This window comes from Bradysia coprophila, unplaced genomic scaffold (genome assembly GCF_014529535.1).
Source record: "Bradysia coprophila strain Holo2 unplaced genomic scaffold, BU_Bcop_v1 contig_138, whole genome shotgun sequence".
NCBI classification, from domain to species: domain Eukaryota; kingdom Metazoa; phylum Arthropoda; class Insecta; order Diptera; family Sciaridae; genus Bradysia; species Bradysia coprophila.
In genome coordinates, this window is record NW_023503409.1 from 5,581,579 (window position 1) to 5,608,912 (window position 27,334).

The 27,334-nt window shown below is 33.4% G+C and overlaps 1 protein-coding gene across 1 annotated transcript; it reads left to right on the forward strand.

The window, feature by feature from the left end:
- Positions 1–3,377: 3,377 nt before the first annotated feature.
- Positions 3,378–27,152, forward strand: LOC119073696 (LON peptidase N-terminal domain and RING finger protein 2). Its single transcript, XM_037179296.1, has 8 exons — positions 3,378–5,121; positions 21,609–21,727; positions 22,659–22,790; positions 22,854–23,169; positions 23,242–23,372; positions 23,446–23,701; positions 23,767–24,245; positions 24,319–27,152. Exons 1-8 carry the CDS (start codon positions 4,488–4,490, stop codon positions 24,517–24,519), a joined length of 2,268 nt encoding a protein of 755 aa, XP_037035191.1. The 5' UTR covers positions 3,378–4,487; the 3' UTR covers positions 24,520–27,152.
- Positions 27,153–27,334: the final 182 nt, after the last annotated feature.

Consider the following 27,334-nt stretch of genomic DNA (forward strand, 5'->3'; position numbering starts at 1 on the left):
TGATATCACAGAATTTCATTTTTGTCGAATTCACTGTGTACTTGAGTTGGAGAAATGATATAGGAAGCCAAGAAATAAAACTTAAAATCATAACGACAATCATATTATAATAGTCGCTTTTAATTTGGCTTTCCTTCTTTGCTTTAACTTAGCCATATCTGCATGCATGATCCCCGATTAGCGAATTTCTCCGTTGCAGAATGACAATGGTCATAATTGAAAAACATAATCCGAATGTGAGCGGTACGCCTACCAAGGCGACTAATGTAAAGTATGGATTATCCTTATATACTAAGAATAGTTGAGCATTGTTGCAGTAGCAGGGTTTCGTGATATTCTTCAATTTGCTGGTATCCTTCAAAATAGAGAACTACACTGATCGAAAACACCCATATCAAACCAACGCCAACAATGTAGGGCAGTTTTTTTTCGTATTTGAGTCACTTCGTGCATTGGAAAAGCAATCTCATAAAAACGTTTGAATGTGATTAATGCCATTGTGTAAGCACTTACAAAACCGGATCATGTCCGGAGCGATAGCGGAGGACTTGACGCAGTCTAACTTCCAAAAAAAGACCGAAGAAAATTTTTTGAGACGCGGCAACTATATATAGGCGAGAATTTAAGTTTCTTTCCTTTGGCCTGTATCACCACAAATCCTATTCTATCTTATTCGCGCTTCAAATACGAGCAAAACGAGCTATCACTCGACTATGTAACTTTAAAATTGCCGGAGATACATCGTTTTGAAGTTGGTCATTTTGATAGAAAATGCACCAAATTAACGTTTTTCAAACAATCAAAATCTTTCAACTTACTCTGTATGTTTCTATCTGTCTATCTGTCTATCTGTCTATCTGTCTATCTATCGACGGTCGATCTCGGAAACTAGTCAGCCAATCTCTATGAAATTTTGCAGGAACCTCAGGGTGGGCATAAAAATGAAAATGTGATACGCCATTACCCCAGGAAAAACCGGAATTTTGTTTTATTGGCCTCGAAGTGGTTTCTGAGTGTGGTTTTCGAGGGTCGGGAACGCGTTTTCGGCTGTAGCTTAGCTGTATTGAAACCTACAGAGGCGTGTGACCCATCAAATGAAAGGTATTCGTAACACGATTCAAACAAAAAAATAATTAAAAAAATCGGGTCAGATTCGTTTGAGCTAGAGTGATTAGAGTGACCAAATTTTGAGCTACTCGAGCGTAGGATGAAAGGACTAATATTTTTGCGATTATGAGAGATAGAGAGTTACTTTCTTCGGCAAAGTCTCAGAGTTTTACGAGTAGAACAGAGGGGCATATGTGAAAAATGTCGAAAGTTGGAAATGGGTGGGTCTGGGTCAATTATGTTTTTAGAGGTATTTCTTGAATGGTGGCAGATAGAGAGTTACTTTCTTCGGCAAAGTCTCAGAGTTTTACGAGTAGAAAAGAAGGGCATTTGCGAAAAATGTCGAAAGTTGGAAATGGGTCGGTCAATTGGGGTTTTGGAGATATTTCTTGAATGGTGGCAGAAAGAGAATTACTTTCTTCGTGAAATTTTCGAATTTCGTCAAATTTTCGATTTTCGTTAAATTTCGTCAAATTTTCGAATTTCGTCAAATTTTTTCATTTTCGTCGAATTTTCGAATTTCGTCAAATTTTCGATTTTCGTCAAATTTTCGATTTTCGTCAAATTGTCGATTTTCGTCAAATTTTCGAATTTCGTCAAATTTTCAAATTTCGTCAAATTTTCAAATTTCGTCAAATTTTCAAATTTCGTCAAATTTTCGAATTTCGTCGAATTTTCGAATTTCGTCAAATTTTCAAATTTCGTCAAATTTTCGAATTTCGTCAAATTTTCGAATTTCGTCAAATTTTCGAATTTCGTCAAATTTTCAAATTTCGTCAAATTTTCAAATTTCGTCAAATTTTCGAATTTCGTCAAATTTTCGAATTTCGTCAAATTTTTGAATTTCTGTTATAAACTGTTATAAAAAGCAGTGTTCTAAAACTTCTAAAACGACTGATATCCCAACAAAAATCTCTTCGAGAAAAGTGTGACGCAGTCTTTGAAATACAATTTCTAAAATGAATGATATCGCTAGAGTTGACGCTTTCAGCTTCGTTACGCAAAAATTAAATTTTACACCCAATTAGTTCAAACAAGCTGGCTTAGGTTTTCTCATCATCTGCCAAATAATTTTTACAAAAAAAAATTTTGACTGGAAACAACCAAAATTTTACCAAAAAAATCTGCGTCGCAAAGTGGCAGATGTTCAGGAACAGACCAGCAAGAAAATTTATCTGCCACATGCGACGCAGATTTTTTTGGTAAAATTTTGGTTGTTTCCAGTCAAAATTTTTTTTTGTAAAAATTATTTGGCAGATGATGAGAAAACCTAAGCCAGCTTGTTTGAACTAATTGGGTGTAAAATTTAATTTTTGCGTAACGAAGCTGAAAGCGTCAACTCTAGCGATATAATTCATTTTAGAAATTGTATTTCAAAGACTGCGTCACACTTTTCTCGAAGAGATTTTTGTTGGGTATGATAACCACCAATCCAAGAAATCGACGACACGATGATTTTCCCCAACTTTGTCACTTCTGTCAAACATGCGACAATGAACATTTCATCGCTCAGCGAAATGTTTACGTACAAATACTTGATCGTTGTCCTTTTCCCAAAATTTTTGTTGGAAAACACGTAAATTACGATTACATCTGAAATGGCTGAAAATATTGTTAAAAGACCGAAGAGTACTTCCGTTCCACGGTGAATGATCTCCTGTCCTTCAGTAGAACTAATTCGAGCCTAATTCTATGGACTTCAGGATTTTCTTTTCAAAGTATCATCAGGGACCATCTTTCGAACATAATTTCGCAAATTGAAAAATCAAATTGTCTGACTTTCCGAAAACTTTGTAAACTTTGACTGTAACAATTTGCAAGTGGTTTTATTGTGCTAGTGTGTATGTTCTTAAACAAAGCTTTTCAAAATATCTTCGACTTCAACTTCTTTTTGATAATCAAAAGATATCGCATTACCGAAAAACAAATCGGCATCGGGTAGATGTGTTTGTAATGAATACAAACACCAACTCGGAGAGTGTAAGCCGTATTCATTCATCTATTCGTATTATAGGCATATATACATACAATATGAAAACATGAATGTCAATGTGAACGTGAATGTAAGCTCATTGAACAATCTCTTGAATGTGTGAGTTGTAAATGAAAAACACTCTCAAAGTTGCGAGAGCACAGCACACATGGTGTGTAATTATTATTGATTCGAACGATAGATGTGTGCGTGAAATCACAAACACAGCCAACGAGTGTAGCTAGAAATCGTCTGAACAATATTTGTTTGAAACTCTCTGATTCATTAGGTTCTCGAACGCGGCCGAAGTTAGAGTGCAAACTATCTTTCAGTTTTATTTTTTATTATTATTTGTTACACATTTGACAGTATATCATAATATAGCATATAGTGTCGGGAGTTAATACACTCAATAAATCTACAACCATCATTAATGTGAAGCTAAAATAATTTTAAAAAGAACTTTGTTTGCTTGTGAAAATCGTCTGCTTGAGAGCGAAGTGATTCATGCTGGAAAATCTATAGAAATTCTAATGAAAAGTGAATTTCCAGCTGCTCGGTCGAAAAAACATTATAACTCTGAAAATTTCGATGCCGCGTGTGTTACATAAGAATGTTATGTAGTAGAAAAAAATAAATTAAAAAAAAATTCGTCGATTTTATAATAATTGTGCTCTTTTATGAAATGAGTAAATATTGAAATCGTTAAGTGCACGTAACAAGACTTACGACGTAATGTTTAAGCGATTTGTTCGATTTGTACGTAGAAAACACTGATTCACAATATCGTACGAGAGCTAAAAAAAGAAGAAAATTAAAAGGAAAACTCATCAAAACGATAAACAACAAGTTAATCCGACACGATAGTCAGAATAAAAATATTTGACAGAAAAATTGAAAGAGTGAAAATTGAATATGTAACCACCTCATGTTTATGTAATAACAGATCACATAAGAATTTTTTTTTCAGTGTCGATATTTTGCGTAAATTTTCTTGAGAAACACATTTCATGTCGACAAAACAGAATTGATAAAGTGTTGTTATAGTCGCAAGAATTTATTGAAAATATTTTTTTTGGCTCATTTTTGATAAGACATCAGAGTTTTTTAATTTGTATGGATTTATTACTGCAGTACATAAACAATAGCCTCGGTGAAAACATTTAAGTGCTTTTATGCAATCATTGTGGTTATAAAACAGTTTTTTTTTCTTCTCTCTGTGGCGTATTTGTGCTTAATGTGGCATTGACACAGTAAATTAAAGAGATTCATCGAGAAGAAAATTTGTGAAAAGTGAATTTAAATTTCGTTTCATTTTTTGTTTTATATAAAAACGTTGATATCGTGCAAGTTTACGTAATCGAAATTTGCGTTCGTAAATTCAAAACAAAATAAAATTGCATCAAAAATGGCAAAAATCTCCGATTTAGCCAAAGAAGCGTTTGCCAAAGGTGATTATTCGTTAGCTGTCGACCTGTACAAACAATGCATTCAGGACGATGCCTACAATTCCCTGGATATGTTTATGGGATACGGTGATGCGTTGGCTTGTACGGGTCGCATCGAATTAAGTTTCGATGCATATGCACACATTCATCAACAATTCGGATATTCAGTGCCATTGGATCGATTACATCATTTAAGTTTGGCCATGCTAAACAGTGTAACTGCATCCGTTTTATCTCAACAAAATCGATCTCATCAAAATAGTGCTTCAAATGTTCAACAATCAATTAGTGTTACCAACGGATCGGTGATATGTGATCCACTGTGCTGTGCATTATGTGACGATATTCTTAAATGTCCAGTGACCGCTGTCTGTGGTCATACATTTTGTGGTGAATGTTGTTACGGCCAAACCGAATGTAAAATCTGTGGTAAAGTGTTTTCAACGTTTGGTGATAGTTTTAAACAGGATGTGTTGGTGTTGAGGCTGGTGGAAAAGTGGTGGTCACCAGAATCGAATGATCGGGCAATCAATTACATGCAACGCAATACTCTGGATGAAGCATTGAAGTCGTGCAACGAGAGCTTGGAAAAATGTAAGTTGATTGATACATTGAACGGTTACATAACATGAGACACATAATAATTCGTTACGCAACTCTGTTAGAACTTAGAATCATTTTGAATGACTCATTTACAATATATATGGAGTGCTAACGTTTTCGATGACACAGAACAGATGACTTTTGATATCATCAAAAAAAAATTGTTTTTATAAAAATACGAACTGAATAATATATACACAGTCAACATGGCGCAAATGTAATTTGATTTAAATTTAATTGAACAAGCGTCAACACAACAGAAACGAAACATGTGCACCATACGACAAAAAATGACGATGTTCATTAATGTTACCAAATGACTTGATTTCAAAGTCTAACCATTTAATCTCGTATAAATTAGATCGCGTTATGCCAATAATACAACTTTAAGCAAATTGCATTATCTAAATGTGAATTTTGCATATTACATCACATAAGTACATCATCTAAGCCATAACGATAAAAATGAATTCAAAGCGTTTTAGGTCTCTCTGAACCCACAGCACACACAAAAAAAAATTGTGTTAGATAACATGATATTGGCTGTGTTGTGGCCTTGGTTATACTGTTTTTTTTAACCGAAGTTTTTATTTTATATATTTTACGAATACAAAACCAAAACCATATGCGTATATTTCATATGTTCTTGTTTATAGACGGCTCGGCATTTAACTTATACCCATATAATAATCCTGTTAAAAAAACGCAGAATTTATGCAATCTGCGTTATACTTTTTTCTTTGTTATGTAATCTTATGCTTAAAACCGTTTTCATTTACATCAATTTCGTGTATCAGCCAACATTATTTTGTCTAAACAAATTTTTTTTTATTTCTTTGTTGTATACGAATTCACCTACTTTCGGAATATTATGCACTGACGACAGCAATTTAAATGAATTTAAATTTAACCAGTACGATGGTAAAGTACTACAGAAATCGTATTTGTACATTAACTGAATCGACCTTTTATGACTTAGATTTGATTTAAATTTATAAACAAATTAGGCACGTTTTCGAAGCGTCTTTGTTGCACTCACTGGGATGTATATACTTGGATGTTATCAGTGTTTATTGGAAACGTTTTTGTTGAAATCCAACCAAAATATGAATATTTTGACTGAAACTTACAATATTGCTGACGGTTTTTCAATAACAATCCCAGACTTTTATCGATTTTGATTACAATTTTTGTTATTCTAAACTTTGAAAAATACTCCACGGAATAGCTCGCGCATTATTCGTTCTATTCGAGTCTACCAAAGAGAAAATAATTCAGTAATTCGCATAGGGAAAAAGTGACAAAGGTTGTATAGAAGTAGCATAATGTAAAGTTAACGAGTCTTCTAACAAACGAAATTTTCTTTGTCACCGAGTCGTACATACTCAACCTGAATGTAGGCTATACGTGAATGTTTTTACCTGTTTTTGTTTTCCCTAGAGTCGAAAGTGGCTTACTACACACCTAGCGAAAACAAGAAAAGTGTTTTAGGTTTCAAAAGCATGTAACTTTTGCGTGATTAAGCAATGTAAATGCATATTTCCTATGAACAAAACGTCATTTACATTGCCGTAACACGTATCCCTGGTTATGTAATTACTAATTAGCCCAAAGAACCTTAATTAAAATGAAAGACAGTGAACATATGAACGAATGGTGAAGTTCCCTACGTTAATTCTAGTTTCACATTGATTTTTCATGTTCAATTTGCATTTTACACGTTGTGAATGTGGCAGAACTCTCGAACGTAATTAATTAGTCAATTTAATCGAAAACTTAACAATGATCGGAGTAGCTGATTGATGATGCTCAGTCTAATACTGGAGACAATAAAGTTCAGTTGAATGAATTACGCTTTTCAGAAAACACAAAAGAAATTGCTCATGGAACTTTCCTTTACATTTTTCTCTGATTCATTTTCTTTGTTCGACACGAATCTTGTTACTTTGCTTTATTTTCGATAACAACCACAGGGCAAATATCATTTTGAGATAAACGTTTACATTGCGGCGTTCGTTTGTGCAATTGCTTGCTTTCGCCAATTATGTTAAGCTCTTTATAGAGTTTCCCATTCGAAAAACAACAAATTCCGGCGACAAGATAGACCTGCAACCATTGTTCCGACAAAAACATCTTCAACAGATAAAGCAAACATTATTATATTGGTTGTCGGCGGCATGGAATTCCTTCCAACAACGATAAATTGCGTCGTTGGCGAAATATTAAATATTTTATCTATTTGCAATAATCGTGTTTTCGTATTAACCAAAATAAACTTTTGTGTGCAACTTACAGTCATCACAACACAACAAATACTTACGTAAACATTTATTTATCTCTAAAAAAATATACAAAAACACTCTCGAGTTCAATGTACACCTCATGCATTTTCGCTGTCTGACCTTGACAGTGAATAGAAACTGAATTTATTATTTTTACTTTCTTGACTTTTACCTACTAAGAGGAAATTGGTTGTGTTTTGTTGTTGTTGATTTTTTTTAAACAAAAGTTAAAATATGCTAGGTAATGTTCACTGTACGTGAAACGTTTAGCTGATATTTCCATAGAGATATATCACACCATACTCATCATGTTATATTTTCAATATGGACAAATCGATAATTCCCCATAATACGTAACGATATTAGGGACAGGGCCGATTGATTTTAAATTTCGATACGGTACGTATTCAGTATTGTATACCCAACAAATGGAATATTATCGATGATAAAACCCCGAAAAAAACCTTTCCACATGAATGCGTACCACAGTGTAATATTATCCAGCCATATAAGGCCTCATATACGCTTGACACTTTTGCGACATGTATTCGGTTCGGTCATCACGAACACATTGTCAATCACTTCGATGTTTGATCTATTTTTAATATCCAAAATTTAATGAAATCTTTTATGACTCGGTCGATTTTCCGCTCATAAAACCCGTAGGCTGTCGTCAATTTCATTTCTTGGTACAATTTAATTAAATTCTCTCTCTCCCGGTATTGGGGTCGCATCGTATTTTTAGTTACGTTTCTCATTTACATTTTCTAATGTAAAATGGTTGTAAATTATGTCTATCCGAGGAGCGTGATTAATCGGAACAACATTCGTAGGTAGTTACAATATACTGAACACAACGCAACCGACCAATTTATCTCTAAATTGTTCCGTTTAATTACGGTATAACAGGGTAACCACTTTGAAAAATCAGATCGAATCGGATTCTGGAAGTTCGGTATTTCTATGCGGAGTTTCTGTCTGATAGTTAATTAATCGGTAAACTGATTGGTGCTAATGGAACCCCGTGTCCGAATGTCTACATTAACACTATATTCCATCCATTCGATCGTCATAAAATACGTTAAAATGCCATAAATTGTGGAAAACTAGAGCAGATCTATCTTCGATTTATTGAATTTCGTTGGTGCGAATTTATTGTCCGAGTGATTTTTATATGATAGTCATAAAATGCACATCTGCTTTCAACAGACTGCTGAAATTTTTCCGATGAAACTAATACTGAGTCTATAGACTAGACACCCCTGCAGCACGCCTAAAACTTTGCCATTAAAATGCTATTTTATTATATGATCAATACTGTTGACAAGGTTTTTTTAAGTTGTAGCAATTTATTAAATTATATTTCACCATTTTATGCTTGCTGTTCAACTTTCTTTCCCATTCTGGATGTATATATTTCCTAGCTCTTATACAATTTTATACGTAGAAATATTTTGAAGAAAAGAACTTTTTTTTATATTTCGTCTCGTTAAGGCTTTTTACAACCGGAGTGTCTCATCATGACGATCATAATGTTTATCTATTCTTTACAGTTCATATACGTCTTTCAAACATTTATACGTAAAGAAGCGACAGGGACTTTTTCTCTGTGTGATGTTTTGTATCAAAAAAGGTTGGTTTAATCCAAACAAAAACAAAATAAATTGTTTATGCTTCAGACACACCAACGGAAAATCTAAGATAAAACAGTTTTATAGTGCTATGACACTGTCTTTGGGGATGGTTGAATATAAGAATGTTTTTGTTGTTGCTGCTGCTTCGCCGTTTCTGACTGCTAAATTATAATACATTCCAGTTGAAAATATAGAAAGAAATCTCGATATATGAATGCGATGAGGGAGTTTTATTTGCTCGTAGAATGAAATAATTTGAAGAAAATTTGCGATAAAATCAGACAGTAAAATATGACACATGCCTGGAATATTAAATGAAAATTTTTAAAGTTAAATGATGCGACGAATGGATGAGTCATACTATATTATAGCGTTTCGTACGTGACACGCAACATTCATTAAATATTCCCCATTTTAATCTTCTTCCATGTCTGCGCTGTGAATATGAATTTATAGTAAATCATGTGTTTGATTCTACGCAATTAAAAGTTGTCATAAATTATGCACGGACCTAGTATTTGTTCCGATTCCGCGCAGCCTTGTCACTTTTTTCTTGGTGTTCAGGCTTCATGTCGATTTATCGATTGGTGTGTATAAATCAGAACATTCCGTCGACGACTAATTTTCTTATATAAAGTTTCCGAAAGTGGTGTTTTCACCGTCTTCTTCATTTAAATTTTATTTCCGTTTGAACAAGATACAAGGAAAAATAGTTGAGATCACGTCAAGCACAGAAAATGTAATTAACGCTTTAGGTGTCGTGTCATTTAAATATTTCATATAATTTGTCTTCATATCAGAACTGTTCGGAGCTGGAAACTAATGAACAAAATCGAACTCAATCCAATTTAAAATGGCTTAACGACACTGTTGGTTGAACTTGTGCACACAGTTTTCAAAAACTACTTCTTATATTTTGTTTCATGCAAACGCAAACAGCATATATAAACAAATGCTAATGACGCTCATTATGTTGCAATTTTTCCGAGCGTTAAGTCGGTGTTAATTGGCTCATAAGTTGAAGACAAATGGAGTGTATTTGCATTATGAATTTTTTAAATCTTAAAATAATTATCGCAACACAAATCTTAGACTTTAATTTGCGTGAATAATTTATTAATTAAAACTTCACCCACGACATATCATGCAGGAAAATTAATTTCCGAAAATAAATCTTACCTTTCAGATCTCACTCTCAGATCCAAATATTTATTTTCAACAATCTGTAACAAACTCAAGTTGCAATCTCGATATTCCGTTCTTTCCACACACTCCACACTCGATTTTATTTCATTTGAAACACACAAGTTTTGTACTTTGTAATTCTAAATTTTATTCAAATTTCAAATATCAATGCAGCTGTTGGAGAAGCAAATCGAATGGGTCGATGTTTTACACCGCCAGAGTCGGCGGAAGTGATTTGTATCGATCACCTTAAAGTGTATTTCTCAACCAATAATATTTAACTGAATCTGATGGGTACATATAGACTGTTAGTCGCACGCTCTAAATAACTATTCTGAACTAAGCCAAACGAAAATATGTCCCAATGACACGCAGTATTCTCATTCGTGTGAACTTAGCCATCGGGTACTAAATTGTCGTTGTATGCTTTGTCGCGTTATGGAAAGAAAATTAGAGAAATAATGACCAACTTAGTACCCGGCCAGTAACCGGCAATAATTTTAGTCATAAATAAATGGAGCTACCCATTCCAAGCAAACTTTTACTCTTATGACCGATTGTAAAACGCAATTAATTTAATTGGCTTTTAAGAAGCTGAAGGCGCTAAATATAACTACCAGCTGGTTTCGGTTCATAATCGTACATTTAGCACCTGAAACTTGAAATTACTTATTATTCAATATAAGTGTTACAGAAGTTTCAAAATTCAATGCTCACCATGTAACCTGTATCTATACTCAATACATAATTCATACCTACGAGTGCTTATAATCAACACTTTTGATTTCATAATTTTTAAAATGGCAAAGTGAATAAACAACTGAAAATGGTATGTCCATTATTATACATACACTACTGACATAATATGCATTTTTGTGGATTTATTGCAAATCTTCGATTGAGAAAAAGATGCTTATTGTTAAAGTTATACTACTTTTCACAAAAATATACATTGTCCATGAATATACCGTATACCAGCCGGTGTTTCGTTTTTTTTTTCATCTTTTTTTTTTATTTCGTGTGTGTATGTTATGCCGACTGTTACGCTTTATTGTGTTATGTGGATGTTATTGAAATAAAAAAAATTATTTCGTGGTCGATTTTTTGACCCAATTGGTTTTTAATACAAAATTCGGCTCAAGGTGTTCCGAGTAATTTTAAAACAATATGGTTGGTTTTATATAAGAGAAATGTCTCTTCGCTCTTACTTATCTGATATTCAAATATGATATTTCGTTAAATGACTTGGAAAAAAATTGATCTTTGTTATGGTAACATTTTCGCATAAGGCAGTACATAAACTCATATAGTGGGATGGTTTTGCGTAGAAATAAAATGTAGCAAAAATTATGCACGTTTCCTAACTTACAGTTCTCTTGTGTTGCGACTTTAATTGAAAGAAACCTAGGGGGGTGCAAATATTCATAGAAATTATTTGTCAGTCAATAGAATACCATTAGACAATCCTTCAAAATACTCAAATTTATTAAAATTCATAGAAAATACTCAAAATCATATAAAGTCCTTTAAAAAGGACTTGGAAATTGAAAAATAAAAATCAGAATCAGTAAATAAACTATGGAAAACGGTAGGAACATCCTGAAAAATCTTTGAAAATCCTCTGAGGATTGTCTTGTAGAAAATCTTCTGTCAACGATATGAACGACTATTTGCCCATTGGATCAGTATTCGATAAAGCAACATAGATCCTCTGGTCTTTCCTTATTCTTCAGACTAAAAACTACTAAAAAGAAATCAATTCATTGGCGAGTCTCTGACCTGTAATAAAAATAAATTAGTCGACGGATTTTCCACACCTCCGCCCGTCTGTCATCACTAAAATACGTAATTTGTAAATATAACACTAACTGTTACTAATAATTACATGCGCACAGATAGCATGAATTTTACTTTGTTCCATTTTTTTTTCTTTATTATTTTATATCTGTGAAACAAAGGTACTCAACATAATTACTTAACCACCCAACCGTTTTATTCGCGTTTTGCACAATTCCCCGACCGCGCGGCCATCAGTCGTTGTTGTTATTATATGCTTACGTTCATATTATACTAGGCATGAACCCATGCAACACCATTCGAATCAATCTTTTGATCATTTCATTATTACAGCAATTGAGGTCGTCTAGTCGAGTCGGCTATATAATAACTTGGCCATATTTGAAAATATCACAGCAGAGAGAAGCAAAAAAAAAATTGTCTAAAACATTTATATATGTGAAATAATAGTAAATTGAAAGCAGAAAAATCTCGCAACCAGTGTAATATTATGTCTTGTGATATTATAATGCTACGAACAAGAATTTTGAATTTTCTGCTATGTTTCACTACATTATATGGCGTAGAAATGATTTGGGTATGGCGGGAGATTGATTTCAGAATAGTGCATTTCAAAATTTTCTGTTACCTCGTTTTAACGATTTTTTGTTTGTTTGAAATTTGTGTTTGTAAATCGGTAAATGGCACTGTTCATTGAAAGTTGATGGTAACGTTAGTCAATGTTTTTTGTTGTTGCTATTTGCAGCAACTAGTTACGTTAAAGTTTTATTAGGAAATCAGACTATAAAAAATTTAAGTGTATGCGATTGCACCAACGCTAAAGAACTCATGAAATTTTGTATTGTAAAATTTAAATTTATTTGCTTTGTGCTAATTGGAATATGTTGCGATAGTTTATGTTGGTTTAATAATTGTTTATGTTTGATTAAGCATATTACTTTTGGTATGTTACACAGTTCTTATGTAAAAATTTATTTTCAATTATTTAAACGAGAGAGAAAAGCCTTTGTATTAACAAGTGATTGCTTTGAATGGAAAGGGAGCCGATTAGTATTTATGAATATTGCCCTACAAATCATATAAAACAAAGCACGATTTTGTGAGAGAGTTACATACGTTTACTCTATAGCCACAGTGGCTACGCAGTGATCAAAATTTCAGAACGAAAGCCGGTCCTACCATATCAAAGACACAGCACTAATCCTAGCATGAACACTGAATTGACAAGTGTCAAATTTGGAGGCTTTAATGCACTGAGTGTAAGACATTGTCAACAAAAAAGTTTTTTCATAACGCAGGCTAGAAAATAATCATTTTCTCCCCTCCGCTGTCACTTCGAAAGTTAACTCGGTATAAAAAGTTGTAAATTCTAACTAAATGCAAATTCTAACTTTTGTTCCCTCGTTGAACAAATAACTATTGAAGTGGTATTTCTCTAATGCTCTTTACGCGAGGAATTTTTTTTTACAAAAAAGATTCCAGCGCTGAGTTACAAGATACGCTGGAATTGTTCAACCGATTCGATTTTTGGTAAAGATTTTATTAATTTTGACCACTGAGGTGAGGCAGAATAGTGGTGCCCACGAGAAAAGTTTCATTCAGTAATAGAACTAGTGTTCAATGTCAATCAACCTTCGAATAGTGGTGTCCGAGCCTTCGCTGTACGTTATAAGTCTGCGCTCCTGGCGAGTAGAAAGAATGGAAATTAAGTTCAACCATTAAGCGATTGCTTTTAAAATTCCATTTCTTGAAACTTCTTGGCAATTCCCTTTTGTCTCACTAAATTGATTTCGATTTAATCTGACAATAATTACCATTTAAAGTACTTTCTGTTTGCCGGTAAAAGTTCTTGTTGCAAATTTATTTATTTAAACGTCATTAGGTTAGAAGTTTACCGTACGTAACTGGTTAACAAATTTCCGTTTCAACTTCAACTTAGCATGTGAAAGAACACATTGATTGTTATAAAGCTTTAAACATGAGTGCAGCAAAAGAATGAATAACAAGACACAATGTTCTAACGAACGGAAATGTATGCACCAAGTTTTCTACCGACCCAATGTTCCATTTTTAATTGCTGAACTATATGTGTTTGAATAAATGAATTTAATTCTCTATTTAATTGCATTTTTAGCTGGCGTACAAATTTATGCGAGAAAAGAAAATAGCTTCAGCACATATTGCACTTTAAATACGTTATAGGAGCGTTTTCTGAAGCATTTTATGCTACTTCTTGCATTATTCGTGCATATATGAATAAAAATTCACGTCAGCATGCACCAAAAAAAAAAGTTTTTCTTTTAAAACATGCGAAACTGTATCTCTTACTACATGCAAACTTTTATTTGGCAATGCTGTAAAAAATTTCAAATTCACACCTGCAAAACAGTGTAATCGTAAAGTTGGATGTTCTGGTTGGAATGGGTCATGAAACTGGTGAAATTGTTATGTTACACTTGAGCTTAATGTGTTACAACGAAGATGCTTTTTGACTTAAATTTTGTACGAAACGGTCTTGCTTGTGCCTTAACAAAGTACTTGAGATATTTTATGGACGAAAAAACCAAACTTACTCTCAACGTTCAATTGCCAATTGGGAATACGATAGATCCCATATTATCCATGTATCACACGGTATGCGATTTCTGCGACTGTCCACCACTCGATAGCGTAACTGCTTCCAAATCGTCGGTTCACGTAGCATTATTGCAGCACTGCGTATGGTCATTTATTACACACAAAATTTATGTGAGAGTCGACATGTACAATCATTTCACCATTATTATGAGTCAATACAGTCCAGGTCGATAAGAAATTTATCAATGAAAATGTAAATAAACATCAGTTTATGATTGGACAAATCAAAGTGCGTCTACTACTTAAAAGAATGCATTTCGACGACGGCCGTCTTATATGTTTATCATTACTTTTTCCGAACACATTCAACCCCACATAACATTCAATTATCGACATTTCTGTGAAGGTCTGGTGGTCGCTCTTACATTGTATAGGTAAATAACGACTGAAAACCAATTGTACATTAATAATTTGTAATCACATTATGCAGTTATGTTATAATGTCGTCTTCGTTATATTTTCAATAAATCGTATTTGAGTTCAAGGTTGTATATAGTAAGGGAAGTGATATTGGAAATTAACCTACATTACAGTTGAACCAATTTACCATATGATATTCTATGCTTTAGTTTCTAGACCATGTAAATATCGATGCAATTCCGCAAATGTTTCAACGAATCGACTATATTACCTGTAATAATTGTACAGGTATGATTGGTTACGTACTGATACAATTCAGTCAGTCAAAGCAAAAACAAAGTCTTATTTGTAATTTATCTCAAGTTGAAATAATTAAAGTGACGTGATATCTATATGTGTTGTATACAGTGATGTGTCCAAGCCAAACCACTCCAAAGCCAGATAAAAGGTGGTGTAAACACACATGAAACTATAAATATGTAGTTGAAATGCGTCCGCACATATTTGTGTATAGTGTGTACACAATGAAAACGTTTTCATTCACATGCCAGGCTGGTATCCAACTCATCGTACACTACACTATTGTTCATGTGTATTAGGTGTGCTATCTGCTTGAATATGCAAAAGTTTAGTCGGAAATTATGAGAAGTATACTACAGAGCATACGAGCGCAGAGAATCTCTGTGGGAGCGAACTGTGTTTGAGCACATTTACGTCTCAAAAAACATGATTAAACGTAAATTGCGTTAGGAGGGTGATGACCTTTATATAACAACATTACGCACAGAACTTTAACAGCATTGAAGTGATTTCAATATAAATTCACATTCTTTCATCATCCTTCAATTTCCAAATGCATGTTCTGTGGCATGAGTATATTATACAATTTGTTTGTTCTAGACTATAATACGGCTGAATAGGCTCAATTTACTCTTCTTTATCACATATTTCATTCATTTATCAATGTGAAATCCCCATCGTTAAGAAAATATTATTCCATTTGTGAACTGGATTTTCCTTAACTGGATTTCGCATTTGAAATAAAATTTATTTTCAAATCAATTTCTGTTCTTTCGTTTTATGTAGACCGTAACTCCTGGCACAGCTATGTTACGTCATCACTTTTATTACAATCTATCAACGCTGTCACAATATTATTTTATTAATTTCGTCCACAAAAAGTGTGCAACATTCTTTGGAAAAGTATTTCAAAACAAAGAGAGAGAAAAAGTCGGTTGTATCAACAAAAAAAAACTTTTGCCATGAGTCATCTTGACGGAAAAAGCTAATAAAGCAAAACGAATTCTGTTTGCTGATGGACTCACTTTTAAGAAAAGCACTGAATTTTCGAACATGGAAATTGATGTCAAATCGTTTAATATTTCGTTTATTAATTCACCACCTTTAAGATGACGAATCAAGTGACGAATACTTATCGGACGATATTATATACTAGGTCCCACCTTTTGGGCGGGTCGGGTCCCTTGACTGATAATTTTTCCAAAATAATTAATTAAAGTGAAAGCAAAATAAAATTGTCGAGCCTCATTTTTTGTCAATTCAATGTCAATTGTCAAAAACCAGACTAGATCATTTCATTTTGCTTTTACCTTGTATTACACACTATTATAATCAAGGTTCTGAAAGAATTTTGTTTTTGTGTGTCACCGCCTTCGTGATCAACTCAGGGTTTTCTTAACCTGGTTGTTTCAGAACCTTGATTATAATTATCTTAATTTATTTTAACTGATTTTTTGATCTGGGTGAGAATGGGCAATTCCTGAAGTCCAAGCCTTTTTGTCACGGTATGGATGTAATAATCTAACACAATTCGTTTAATTTGATACATTTACTTCTACAAAAATGAAATGTTGTCACTTTGTATTAGTTCAAATTGTGCAATAATCCAATAAGACCCGAGTTGTTAACTAATGCAGTAAGATACCGCAACTCGTCCTTCGATTCGCTCTAGCCGCAAACTTATCGCTCGTCCGAGCTGTCTAATATTGCAATACGATACCGCAACTCGTGTGAATTACGACCCTCGCTTCGCTCGGGCCGCAAACTTCACACTCGTACGAGTTGTCTAATATTAGGTTTGGCCTAGCCGCAAACCTCTCACTCGTACGAGCTGTCTAATATTGCAATATGATACCGCAACTCGTGTGAATTACGACCCTCGCTTCGCTCGGGCCGCAACTTCACACTCGTACGAGTTGTCTAATATTAGGTTTGGCCTAGCCGCAAACTTCACACTCGTCGGAGTTGTCTAATGTTAGAATTGCTTGACTTTTGTAATACTATATGCTCACTGTATATGTAATTTCAGGTACAGTGGCCAACATTTCAAATGTCTTTTTTGTTAGGAATTTGACGTTTTCAATGAATTCCACTCAATCCACACAGCTCACACTCTGTATCAGTATGATCCGCTGTGGTCTCCAAGGCTGTATTATAAGGAGGTTTGCGCCAACAGCCTTTTTCGTGGTGGCATTAAATCAAAAATAATTGCCGTAGTGCATTGTATTTTAAATTAGGCGAATTCTTCGCTGTGGCATTAATGCGAAAATGAAGTAACCAGAGCGAAGATAAATACCTAAATATCAATAATACCACTAGGAACCATTTCTATTTCTCCATTTACCATTTACCACAAAAATACTCCGTGTGAAAGAAAAAAAAAATGAATTTTTGCTTTGTTTACTTGACAGTTCGCTATCTCAAGGAGTACTTTTTTGTTGAGTGGCAACCATACTTAAGTTAATGCGGTAAATTATTTTGTTTTCTTAAAAGTCATACGACAGTCCTAAAAGTTTGTTCCAATTAACTGTTAATCCGAACTTCGACAACAGGAACGACAACGACTTCATTCAAAACAGACGTACCTTCTTCTCTCAGTGAAGGGAATCATCAATGATCAATTACCAATAATTATCAATTATCAACATAGTAAATGGAATAGCTTCCGACCTTAATCTCGGGAATTCCATTCCTCGTCGATTAAAAGAAATTTTATTAAAGTCGGTTAAGAATTATTACTCAAGTTATCGTCATGACAAAAAAAATGGTTACAAACAATTACGTTTTTGATAACATTTCATACAATATCGCCACAACACATTAAATTATCATAAATTATCACAATATCAATTATCAGCGGTATAATATCACGTATTATCAAGTATCAATAGAGTAAAATCCTGTTTTCTGGAACAGTTTCCAGAACCTTATCCCGACATAGCCCATCTTCGAACTTAACCTCAACAATACCATTCCTCGTCGATTAAAAAAAAATCATCAAAATCGGTTAAGAATCACTCAAGTTATCGTCATGACAAAAAATTGGTTACAAACACCTTAATTGTTTGATAATTTTTCATACACTGTATGGTTACTAACATTTTAGGGTATTTTCTGGCGTAAAACCCTTGACTTCAGTCAAGAGAACAATATTATTATTACCAATTATTATCAGTTACTTATTTTTCTGAAATAGTTTCCACCTTATACATTGCCCATCCTCGAACTTAACCTCAGAAATCCCATTCTTCTACGTTTTTAATAACATTTTATATAATATTACCACAACTCATTAAATTATCATTATCACATTATCACAATATCAATTATCAGCACTGTATTATCAATTACAATTATCAATAAAATCATGTTTTTCTGGAATAGTTTCCAGAACCTTATCCCGACATGGCTCATCTTCGAACTTAACCTCAAGAATTTCATTCCTCGTCGATTAAAAAAAAATCATCAAAATCGGTTAAGACTTACTCAAGTTATCGTCGTGACAAAAAAAAATGCTTACAAACAATTAAGGTTTTGATAATTTTTCATACACTGTATGGTTACTAACATTTTAGGGTATTTTCTGGCGTAAGACCCTTGACTTTCAGTCAAGGGAATAAAAACGTTTGCAAAAAAAATAGGTCAATGACAAACGCTATTTTAATACATTGCCCGCAGAAAATTGAATTCACGCTCGGGTGATTTTTCCAGCACGATACTACGCAACAGATTTCAATATTTGATTTTTAAAACGGTATTTTTGATGGTTGTACGTATACACAACTTCGAATACCGTCGTTGTTTGTTTGGTATGAGTTCTTTATGATAACAGCAGAAACCTTGCACCACAAAATAATGTACTTGAGCAAGCGAATCGACATGTAGTCGATGAGAATTAATTGTGTCCGTATTCGCCAAAAGACTGTTCCATTGAGAAAACTTGTATCCCTCTTAGTCCATCCCAGAGCTCAATTGCATATCGTATACTGTTTGCAGACATATTGCTTAATACCGAACAATCAATCACTTTCGAAGTAAATTACCGATTAACAAAAAATTAAGTTCTTAATCTAGTCGACACAGAAATACTTGATTGTATGTTCACGTTATTTATGATTAGAGATAGTAAATTAATTAACAAAAAAAAATTGTATAAACATAAACACAAAGAGAGCGCAAAGCATTTTCAAGTTTTTGTTGTATAACAAACTTTGTACGCATAAGAATTTTTCGTGTTGATAAAAATTGTGTATAAATATACACATTTTGGTGATGTAATACTCAATATGAATACACTTTTTTTGGGAGTCAAAGATAACTGAGAAGTAAGCTAGCACATAATACCACTAAGCAATGTTTTATTTATGTTACTTTTCATTTGAATAACACAAAAAAAAAATTGGATTCGCCATGGATTTAAAGAAATGTTTACATAACTTGGGAGCGATAAAGATAATAATTTGGCTTATATGAAGTGGTATATTGACTCTGAAAATTTTTTTAAATCTAGGTTATTGATGATTATTATCGGCATTAGTGTGTACTCAAACAATTTTTTCGTGTCGTTGCGGCTCCTTAAATTATCTACCATACGATGGAGTTCCGTGACTTTTAGTTGAGCACTTTCGTATCTCAAATTGTTCCTTCTGTAGACTTTTTTGTTGAATGTAGGCAATCCTAAAAAAGTTAATTCGAATTAACTTTCAGTATAGTTGGTTTCATCAATTTTTCCTTTTATATTTTATTTGCATGTGCCAGGTGCAATAGTTAATTACATGCTATATGCGTCGAAAGCCTTACTTTTCATGTTTCAACGCCCTCAGCATGTAATAGTATATTACTTCCGAGGTTCCAAGTTGTGTATTTGATAAGTGGGGTGTCAAATAACAACTTGGAACCTCGTAAGTACAATGCTTTACGTGATTAGGCAATGTAAATGAAAATGAAACATGCCGTAACACGTAATATATATTAAATAGTGAGACTTGTAAGTCTCTCCTTACCGAACAAAATCACCAGTATTGTGTATTTCATCGAAGTTTTTGCAAATGATTAAAACAAAATCTGTTACTTCATTGGTTTCAACATATTTATATTTTTACTATAAGAGTCTGTGATAGCCAAACTTATCGTCTTTTTCCGTATCTGTCGATAACAGATGTCATAGTAGATGCAACCAAATTTAATTTGAGGTGCTTTACTTATAATTTTTTTGTTTATTTTACGTTCTATATTGTAGAGTGTATCATATTGACACGACTTTACTAGACTCACAGCTAACAGATGATTGACAAAATTTCTCTGTTATTTCATCATCGTTTCGTTCGAGAACAAAAAAAACGTGAAAGAATTTCTTTAATTTTGGCGACGAAAGTTCCTTAAATACCACCGGAAATGTGTGTTATCATCGTTTTGTTTTTATCGTCCGGAATGTTTCGTTTAATTGTTTATTCATTATCGAATTGAGGTCTTCTAATCTCTATTATTTAATTCGACTGTTGTCAAGTTGTACTTCATCAATATTTGATTTTGTTAGTTTTTAATTATGACGTAAGTTTTTTTGTTAAAATTGTTACATAAACCTTAAATTATGTAACTCCATATTCTAGAATATCATTCTCAAATGCCTATCAAGCACTCGCAAACTTACTCAAAATACAAATAAAACAAACACATGTGCACACAATCAAACGTCCGAACACATGCAAGGCGGTTATTTATCTCCGTAATACTAACACAACTTCGACGAGTTTGTATTGGAGCTTTTACATACCATAATAATGTTTGTATGAAAAGCTTGATTACAAATATAGATTCTGTATACAGACAAACAAAACTTTACAATGTCAAATCATTCCGAATTTCCCACCCAATTTTGAACTTATTGTATAGCATATTATGGAGAAGATAAACCGCAAGTCGTTTTTATTAAATTTAGAAAAGTTTAATTCTATAGTAAGGTCATCAACCAACCATTAGTTCGGGAAAAAAATTATTTACATTTATTCCTTTATTTTTATCGAGTTGAACGCACCTCTGACCGTAAAGTATCTTTCAAAATAACACACGAAATTTTGTTATTAATTTATTTGTTGCATATTTGTATACATGGACTGGGCTACATATAGTACAATGATAATATGATAAATGAGTAATATTTATTTCTACATTTATTTTAAGAAATATTTTTGAAACGCAATAACACAAACGATAACACGAAGTAATATAAAATTTTTTCATTCTTGGAAAATGTGTTTTTAAGAATAAATTATTTTACTTATAGGTCCCAACAACTACCAAGGACTTATACTACGTTCTGAAGTCTTATATCGCCTCAGTCATTTCAAAAGTTCATTAGCGGATGCAGACAATGCACTTAAAAGTCGTCCAACTTCCTACAAGGTCAGTTATTTTTCGTAGTGTTGAATGTTTTTGTTTTGTGTGGTTTTTTTTGCCTTCTCCTCTCTTTTAAGTATTTATAGCATGGGTAAATAAATATTGTGGTATATCGATTACGCACGCAGACTGAATGAAAATGTTTTGTAAAAACGGTCTTTCGATGTGTGATAGCTGGTCCGATTCTCTATATTTGACCGTAAAATTCATTTCAAACGAGTTTTTTTTAGCTTGTAGTGTAGACATTCATGTACGAGATTTATTAAATATTAAATATTTACCATCACCACAATGTATTCAGAAAATAGCATTTTAATTAAGTAAATGCACACGGATCACGGATGTTAAAGTTCTATTTTTGTCATATTGAATTGGGAAATAAATATTGGTTTGCTATTCTGAACCAGCCAGTTGATTAAAATTTAAAATTGAATTAGGTATTAGATATTCATGATAAGTCTTACGCGTAAAGCAGAACGATCCTTTTGAATATATTGAAGTAATACAGTTACACTTGAAACTTCCGGTTCATAAGCTGAGACTTACCCTTTCAGAAACGTTAGACTTATCACAATATATTAATTAAGTCTATTACGTCATTTACGTCAAATATAACCTAGTGTTTGACTGAAAATCTATTACTTCAATTGTTTAAAAATACATTTTGATATATATCTCCCCGCCTTCGATAAGGAGATGACCAGCTTCTTCTGAAGTAATGAAAATTGGGAGAACAATCAAATTGGTGCTAGAAAATACTTGCAGAATAGAAAACAGCTAAGTTGTTGAGAATTTAGTTCTTGTGAAGTAAAATGTTCCTCGGTATTTGCGTCGGACATGATACGTTAATAATGTTAATAGGTTCAGCTTCTCGTTTAGGTCCATTAACAGTTCTTTGAACCATCCACTAATAAATTAATTGTTTCCATATTTACAGGCACATTTGCGTAGATCATACGCTCTATCGAGCTTGGGCCAAACGGAAGATGCTCTAATAGCATTCTGTGTCTCAACATGGCTGAATAAAATATCGACTATTTCACAACCTATATTACCAGAGGTTTCAAAGGTATACCCTAATCAAAGCTAGCTTATTTTTACGTTCGTATAATCAATTCACATTCTTTTCCAGTTACTTCATCAATTGCTATCCTCAACTCGCAAATCTTCTCCGTTTCCATTGGCCACTCCATACATGCGACGTCGTCGGAAACGGCGGCACTATAACCGCAAAATCGTTGCCGAGTCCAGTGATTGTGATGAAGAAAATTCCAGTTGCATAGAAGACGAAACTAACTTTACAAAATGTCGTCAACGCCGTTCCACAGAGCGTCGACTGAAAAGCGCAAACAGCTATAGCGTTACAGACAGTGTCATCATTCCAAGACCAAATACTAGGATAAGGGGATTAATAGATAGGATACATCAAGAAATATATAGAATTCAAAGTAAGTTGAAGATTGAACGATATTCAAAGGCGTAACTGATAGTAATGCGAGTGTGTGCGTTGATTTAATTAGAAACAGATTCCACCTCAAATGTACTCAAAGTGAATCCGTCACTGGTAGAAGTTACTGATTTTGATTGCGTCTTGTGTTATCGAACTTTGTGGAAACCGGTTGTTACTCCATGTGGCCATACATATTGCTTGGTATTGCGCATTTTGTTAATTTTTTTCAAATCGAACAAATAAACTAACCAAAATTCCATTTCCGAAAATATAGGTTTGTCTAGACCGATGCTTGTACTATTCGTCGCATTGTCCACTATGTAAATCATCGTTCGAAGATGATTACAGTATGAACATCGTTCGGAATGCACTATCTCGCAAATATGTCACAAAATTCATAGAAATTGCAATGCAACGTTTCATTCCAGTAGCATACGAAAAGCGAAAACTTCAAGAAATTGAAAAGGAAGAATTTGTGCCAGTGTTCATCTGTACTGTGTCATTTCCATATGTTCCATGCCCGCTATTCGGTAAGGCTTTTAAATCGAAAATTCATTAAAGTTGAGATGATCGAACGTTACACATAAATTTCTAGTCTACGAATCACGGTATCGACTAATGATACGGCGGGCTATCGAGAGCGGTGATCGTCAGTTCGGTATTGCTCATGCTCAGCCGCATGTGTGTCAGCGTTATTCAGACTACGGTACCATGTTGGACATACGTGACTGTGTGCAATTGAGCGACGGTCGTGCCATATTAAGTACGGTCGGATGTCGTCGGTTCAAAGTATTGGATCGAGATGAGAAGGACGGCTACGACACGGCCAAAGTTGAATACATTTGCGACGAGAAAATCAGTCGCGATCGATTGCAAGCTGTCACAAAATTACACTCCAGCGTTTTTTACAAAGCCGTCAAATGGTACGACAGCCTACCAGAACATACCAAAGAAGAGATTTTAAAAAGTTTTGGATGCATGCCGACATTGGAGGCACATTGGGAAACTATTACCGATGGTCCTGCTTGGGCGTGGTACATAATTGCCATTTTACCGTTAAACCAGTCGCTGAAGGTATGCACGCACATTTCGATTTTGTCGGACTGAGTCTTCAATTTTTTACTTCTCTCTCCAAATCGCGAATTAGGTCGACATATTAGCCACTACAAAATTAGAGAAACGGCTACTGGCGATTGATAAGACTTTGGAACATGTAGCTGCGCAAAAGAGACGTTCCCTGAGTGTCGATGTGATGTGTGAAGGTGTACAAACATGCCAAGCAATTGACTGTTGCCAGAGAGCATCATCGTCAACGCATTTAGAAGACGATTTGCAGCAGATCACGTAAAAGTCAATCAAACTTTTTTGTATATTTCCCCCCTTCCCTATTCTCCTCCCGTAAATCATATTACAAAACCGAAACAAAACTTATAATCTTGTAAAGCTTTAAAACAAAAAACAAAAAAAAATTATTTTTAAATCCTAGCCTAGTCAATGAATGGGTCTTATCTACATTCATTCATTCATTCATTCATAAACTTTCAATTTTTCATCAATATTCACATAGAAATGACACTATTTGTTTGGCAACATTACGTTCCTGTGATTTTCTACGATTTTAACATAGCAAAAGTCAATTGTGTTTTACAGTGATACGCGTAGGATCTACTCTGAGATTGCCAATAACATCTATTCCATCAATGTACCGTAAACGTTTCCAACTCTTAAACTCTTAGTCGTACAATCCGTAACTATTTTTCCATTCGAAAATGTCGGTCATGGTCAGCTGAATGTTTGACATTTTCGGCTTAAGCCGGTTGAAAACATAATTTGTGTGAAATTTCGATTTTGTTAATTGAAAAAGTAGTCAAAACGTTGTCGATAGTTCTCATACCCGCCACAACCTATTCAAATTTAGTTTTTTCTGAAAGGAGGATTAACTGAACTAATCTTCGTTAACGAAAAAAAAAACAATTTATCGCCTGCACCATACAAATGCTGTGTTTAGTGCTTCAGATGTCATTACATGATACTTCTTTGACTGTGACTATGCTGATGCTCAAGCCATAAGTCCGCTCAAAATTCAAAATTTGAAGTGTCAAACACAAATCAAACGTCGTATATGAGTGATTCACGTAATTCTCATAATTTTTAATTTTTTAATTGATTTGTTCATCCACTAATTCACCCAAAATTTAAATTCGGAAGCGCATTTACGGCGTGCTACTCACGGAACACCAAGTCCCAAAGATCAAAATATTTTCTTGCGACCTTTGGAAAGCCCAACTTCAACCGCAACCATGTTTTTCTGTAAATTTGTACATAAATTCTTCCACTTCAATCGATATGCCAATTTGCTGGACTGTTGTAACTTTTCTTTTCTTTTCAATTTCGTTTTTTTAATCTTAATTTTTGTAAAACCTAAATGAGAAGTGAAATGATAAACCTACAATAAAATTAAAATCTAAATAAATGAAACGTATAGACAATCTACCAGTTAAAAGAATTAACTTATCAATTATAATAACTAAATGTTGTAAATTTGTTAAATATTTCCCATAATTGTTAATTCTTCTTCTTCTTTTCTATTAATGCTGTACGATACGAGCTACGTTTTATACCGGCTATATTGCAATAAATTAATCAAAAATCTATTAGCATACGAGCTACATTTTAATCCTAAACATTTCTAGTCCTAAACATTTTCTATTGACAAATGGAATATCTATCAATTACAATAACTTTTGAAACATTCTATCGGCAAATTTCCAATGACAAATATTTAAGTTGTACGATTGCCAGATATTTGACATCATCGATTTCATGTCTAAGTCAAACACCTTTCCACGCACATTTACTTTTTCTCAAATATTTTCAGCATAAGTTTCTCTCTGTTTTCGAAAACGACGAGCAAAATTTATGTTATAGCAAACGAAATAAAAGATTTTGTATTGAAGAAGAGATTTCACTTTAATCATAAGAAGTAGCAGATTTTACTCAGCAAGCCCTGGGAAATGAGTCATTACTTCATTGACATGATCGTTAAAAGTTAGTCGAAGCTTAGTGAGTAAAATAACTTACTTGTTTGGTATTTTGCCTTGAGTGGTTGCATACCTCGGCTTCGGCTCGACCTGCAAACGCTACACTTGGTAAAATCAAAATAAAAATCAAACAAGGACGTAATCTACTAATATCGCAATACGCTCGCCGTTTCTGAAATGTTAGCATGACATTAGTAAGGGTTGCAAGGGTGTAATATAAAAGAATTCACGGAAGTACGGTTTTTTGCATTTATTGAGGTTCTCAAAATTCTAAAAAATCAATCGAACGAAAAGATCAACAATTCAGTTTGTTAAATGGTACAGTGAACGTAATGGGTGCAATATACTTCCTTGTAGCTCGGTCGTGTGATCACATTTCATTTTCATCAAAAAAAACTGTAAAATTCTCATTTGATTCGAGTCTGTGAGGTCTTCGTTCACTTAAGAACACAATTAGTTTAATTGGTGAGTGTACTGGGGTCTTCTATATCTATATCTATGTACCAGTGATAATAATGAAAAAGAAAATGTTTGAAGAAAGCTTTCTGGTTGCTTTGCGTTTTTCTTTTCTTTTTTTTAAATAATTTCCAGATCTGACCCAATCGACAAAAATAAATTGTAAACAGAAAAAAAAAACTATTTGTGAAAATCATTACAACTTTTATTCTAACGTAAATCATTCGAAATCTATATATTGGACAGATGAAATGAGAAATCGAGGTATTTTTGTAAAATTAAGATATTTAATTTTAGACCATTAGTAAAATTCTTTAATAAATATATATTTATGTGATATGTATGAACTCTTTCTTGAAACAATTACCATTTAAAAATTCTTAATGGAATGCATAAAACAGTGAACATTAAAAATGGAAACGAAAACCTTATTAAAATGATTTCAAAATTGAATTTAAGGGTCGAAGCACATCTATACAAAAAATGACCAACAAAATGATCCTGTGTAGTACACCTTTTTGACTAAATTAGTTTGATTAAAACGTTCACACACACATACATTTTAAAGATGAATACATTTTTATACGACCATCTTAGTTAATGAATAAATTAATTAGATTATATTTATTATTATAATTTTTAAAAAAAAAAAAGGAAAAACATTAA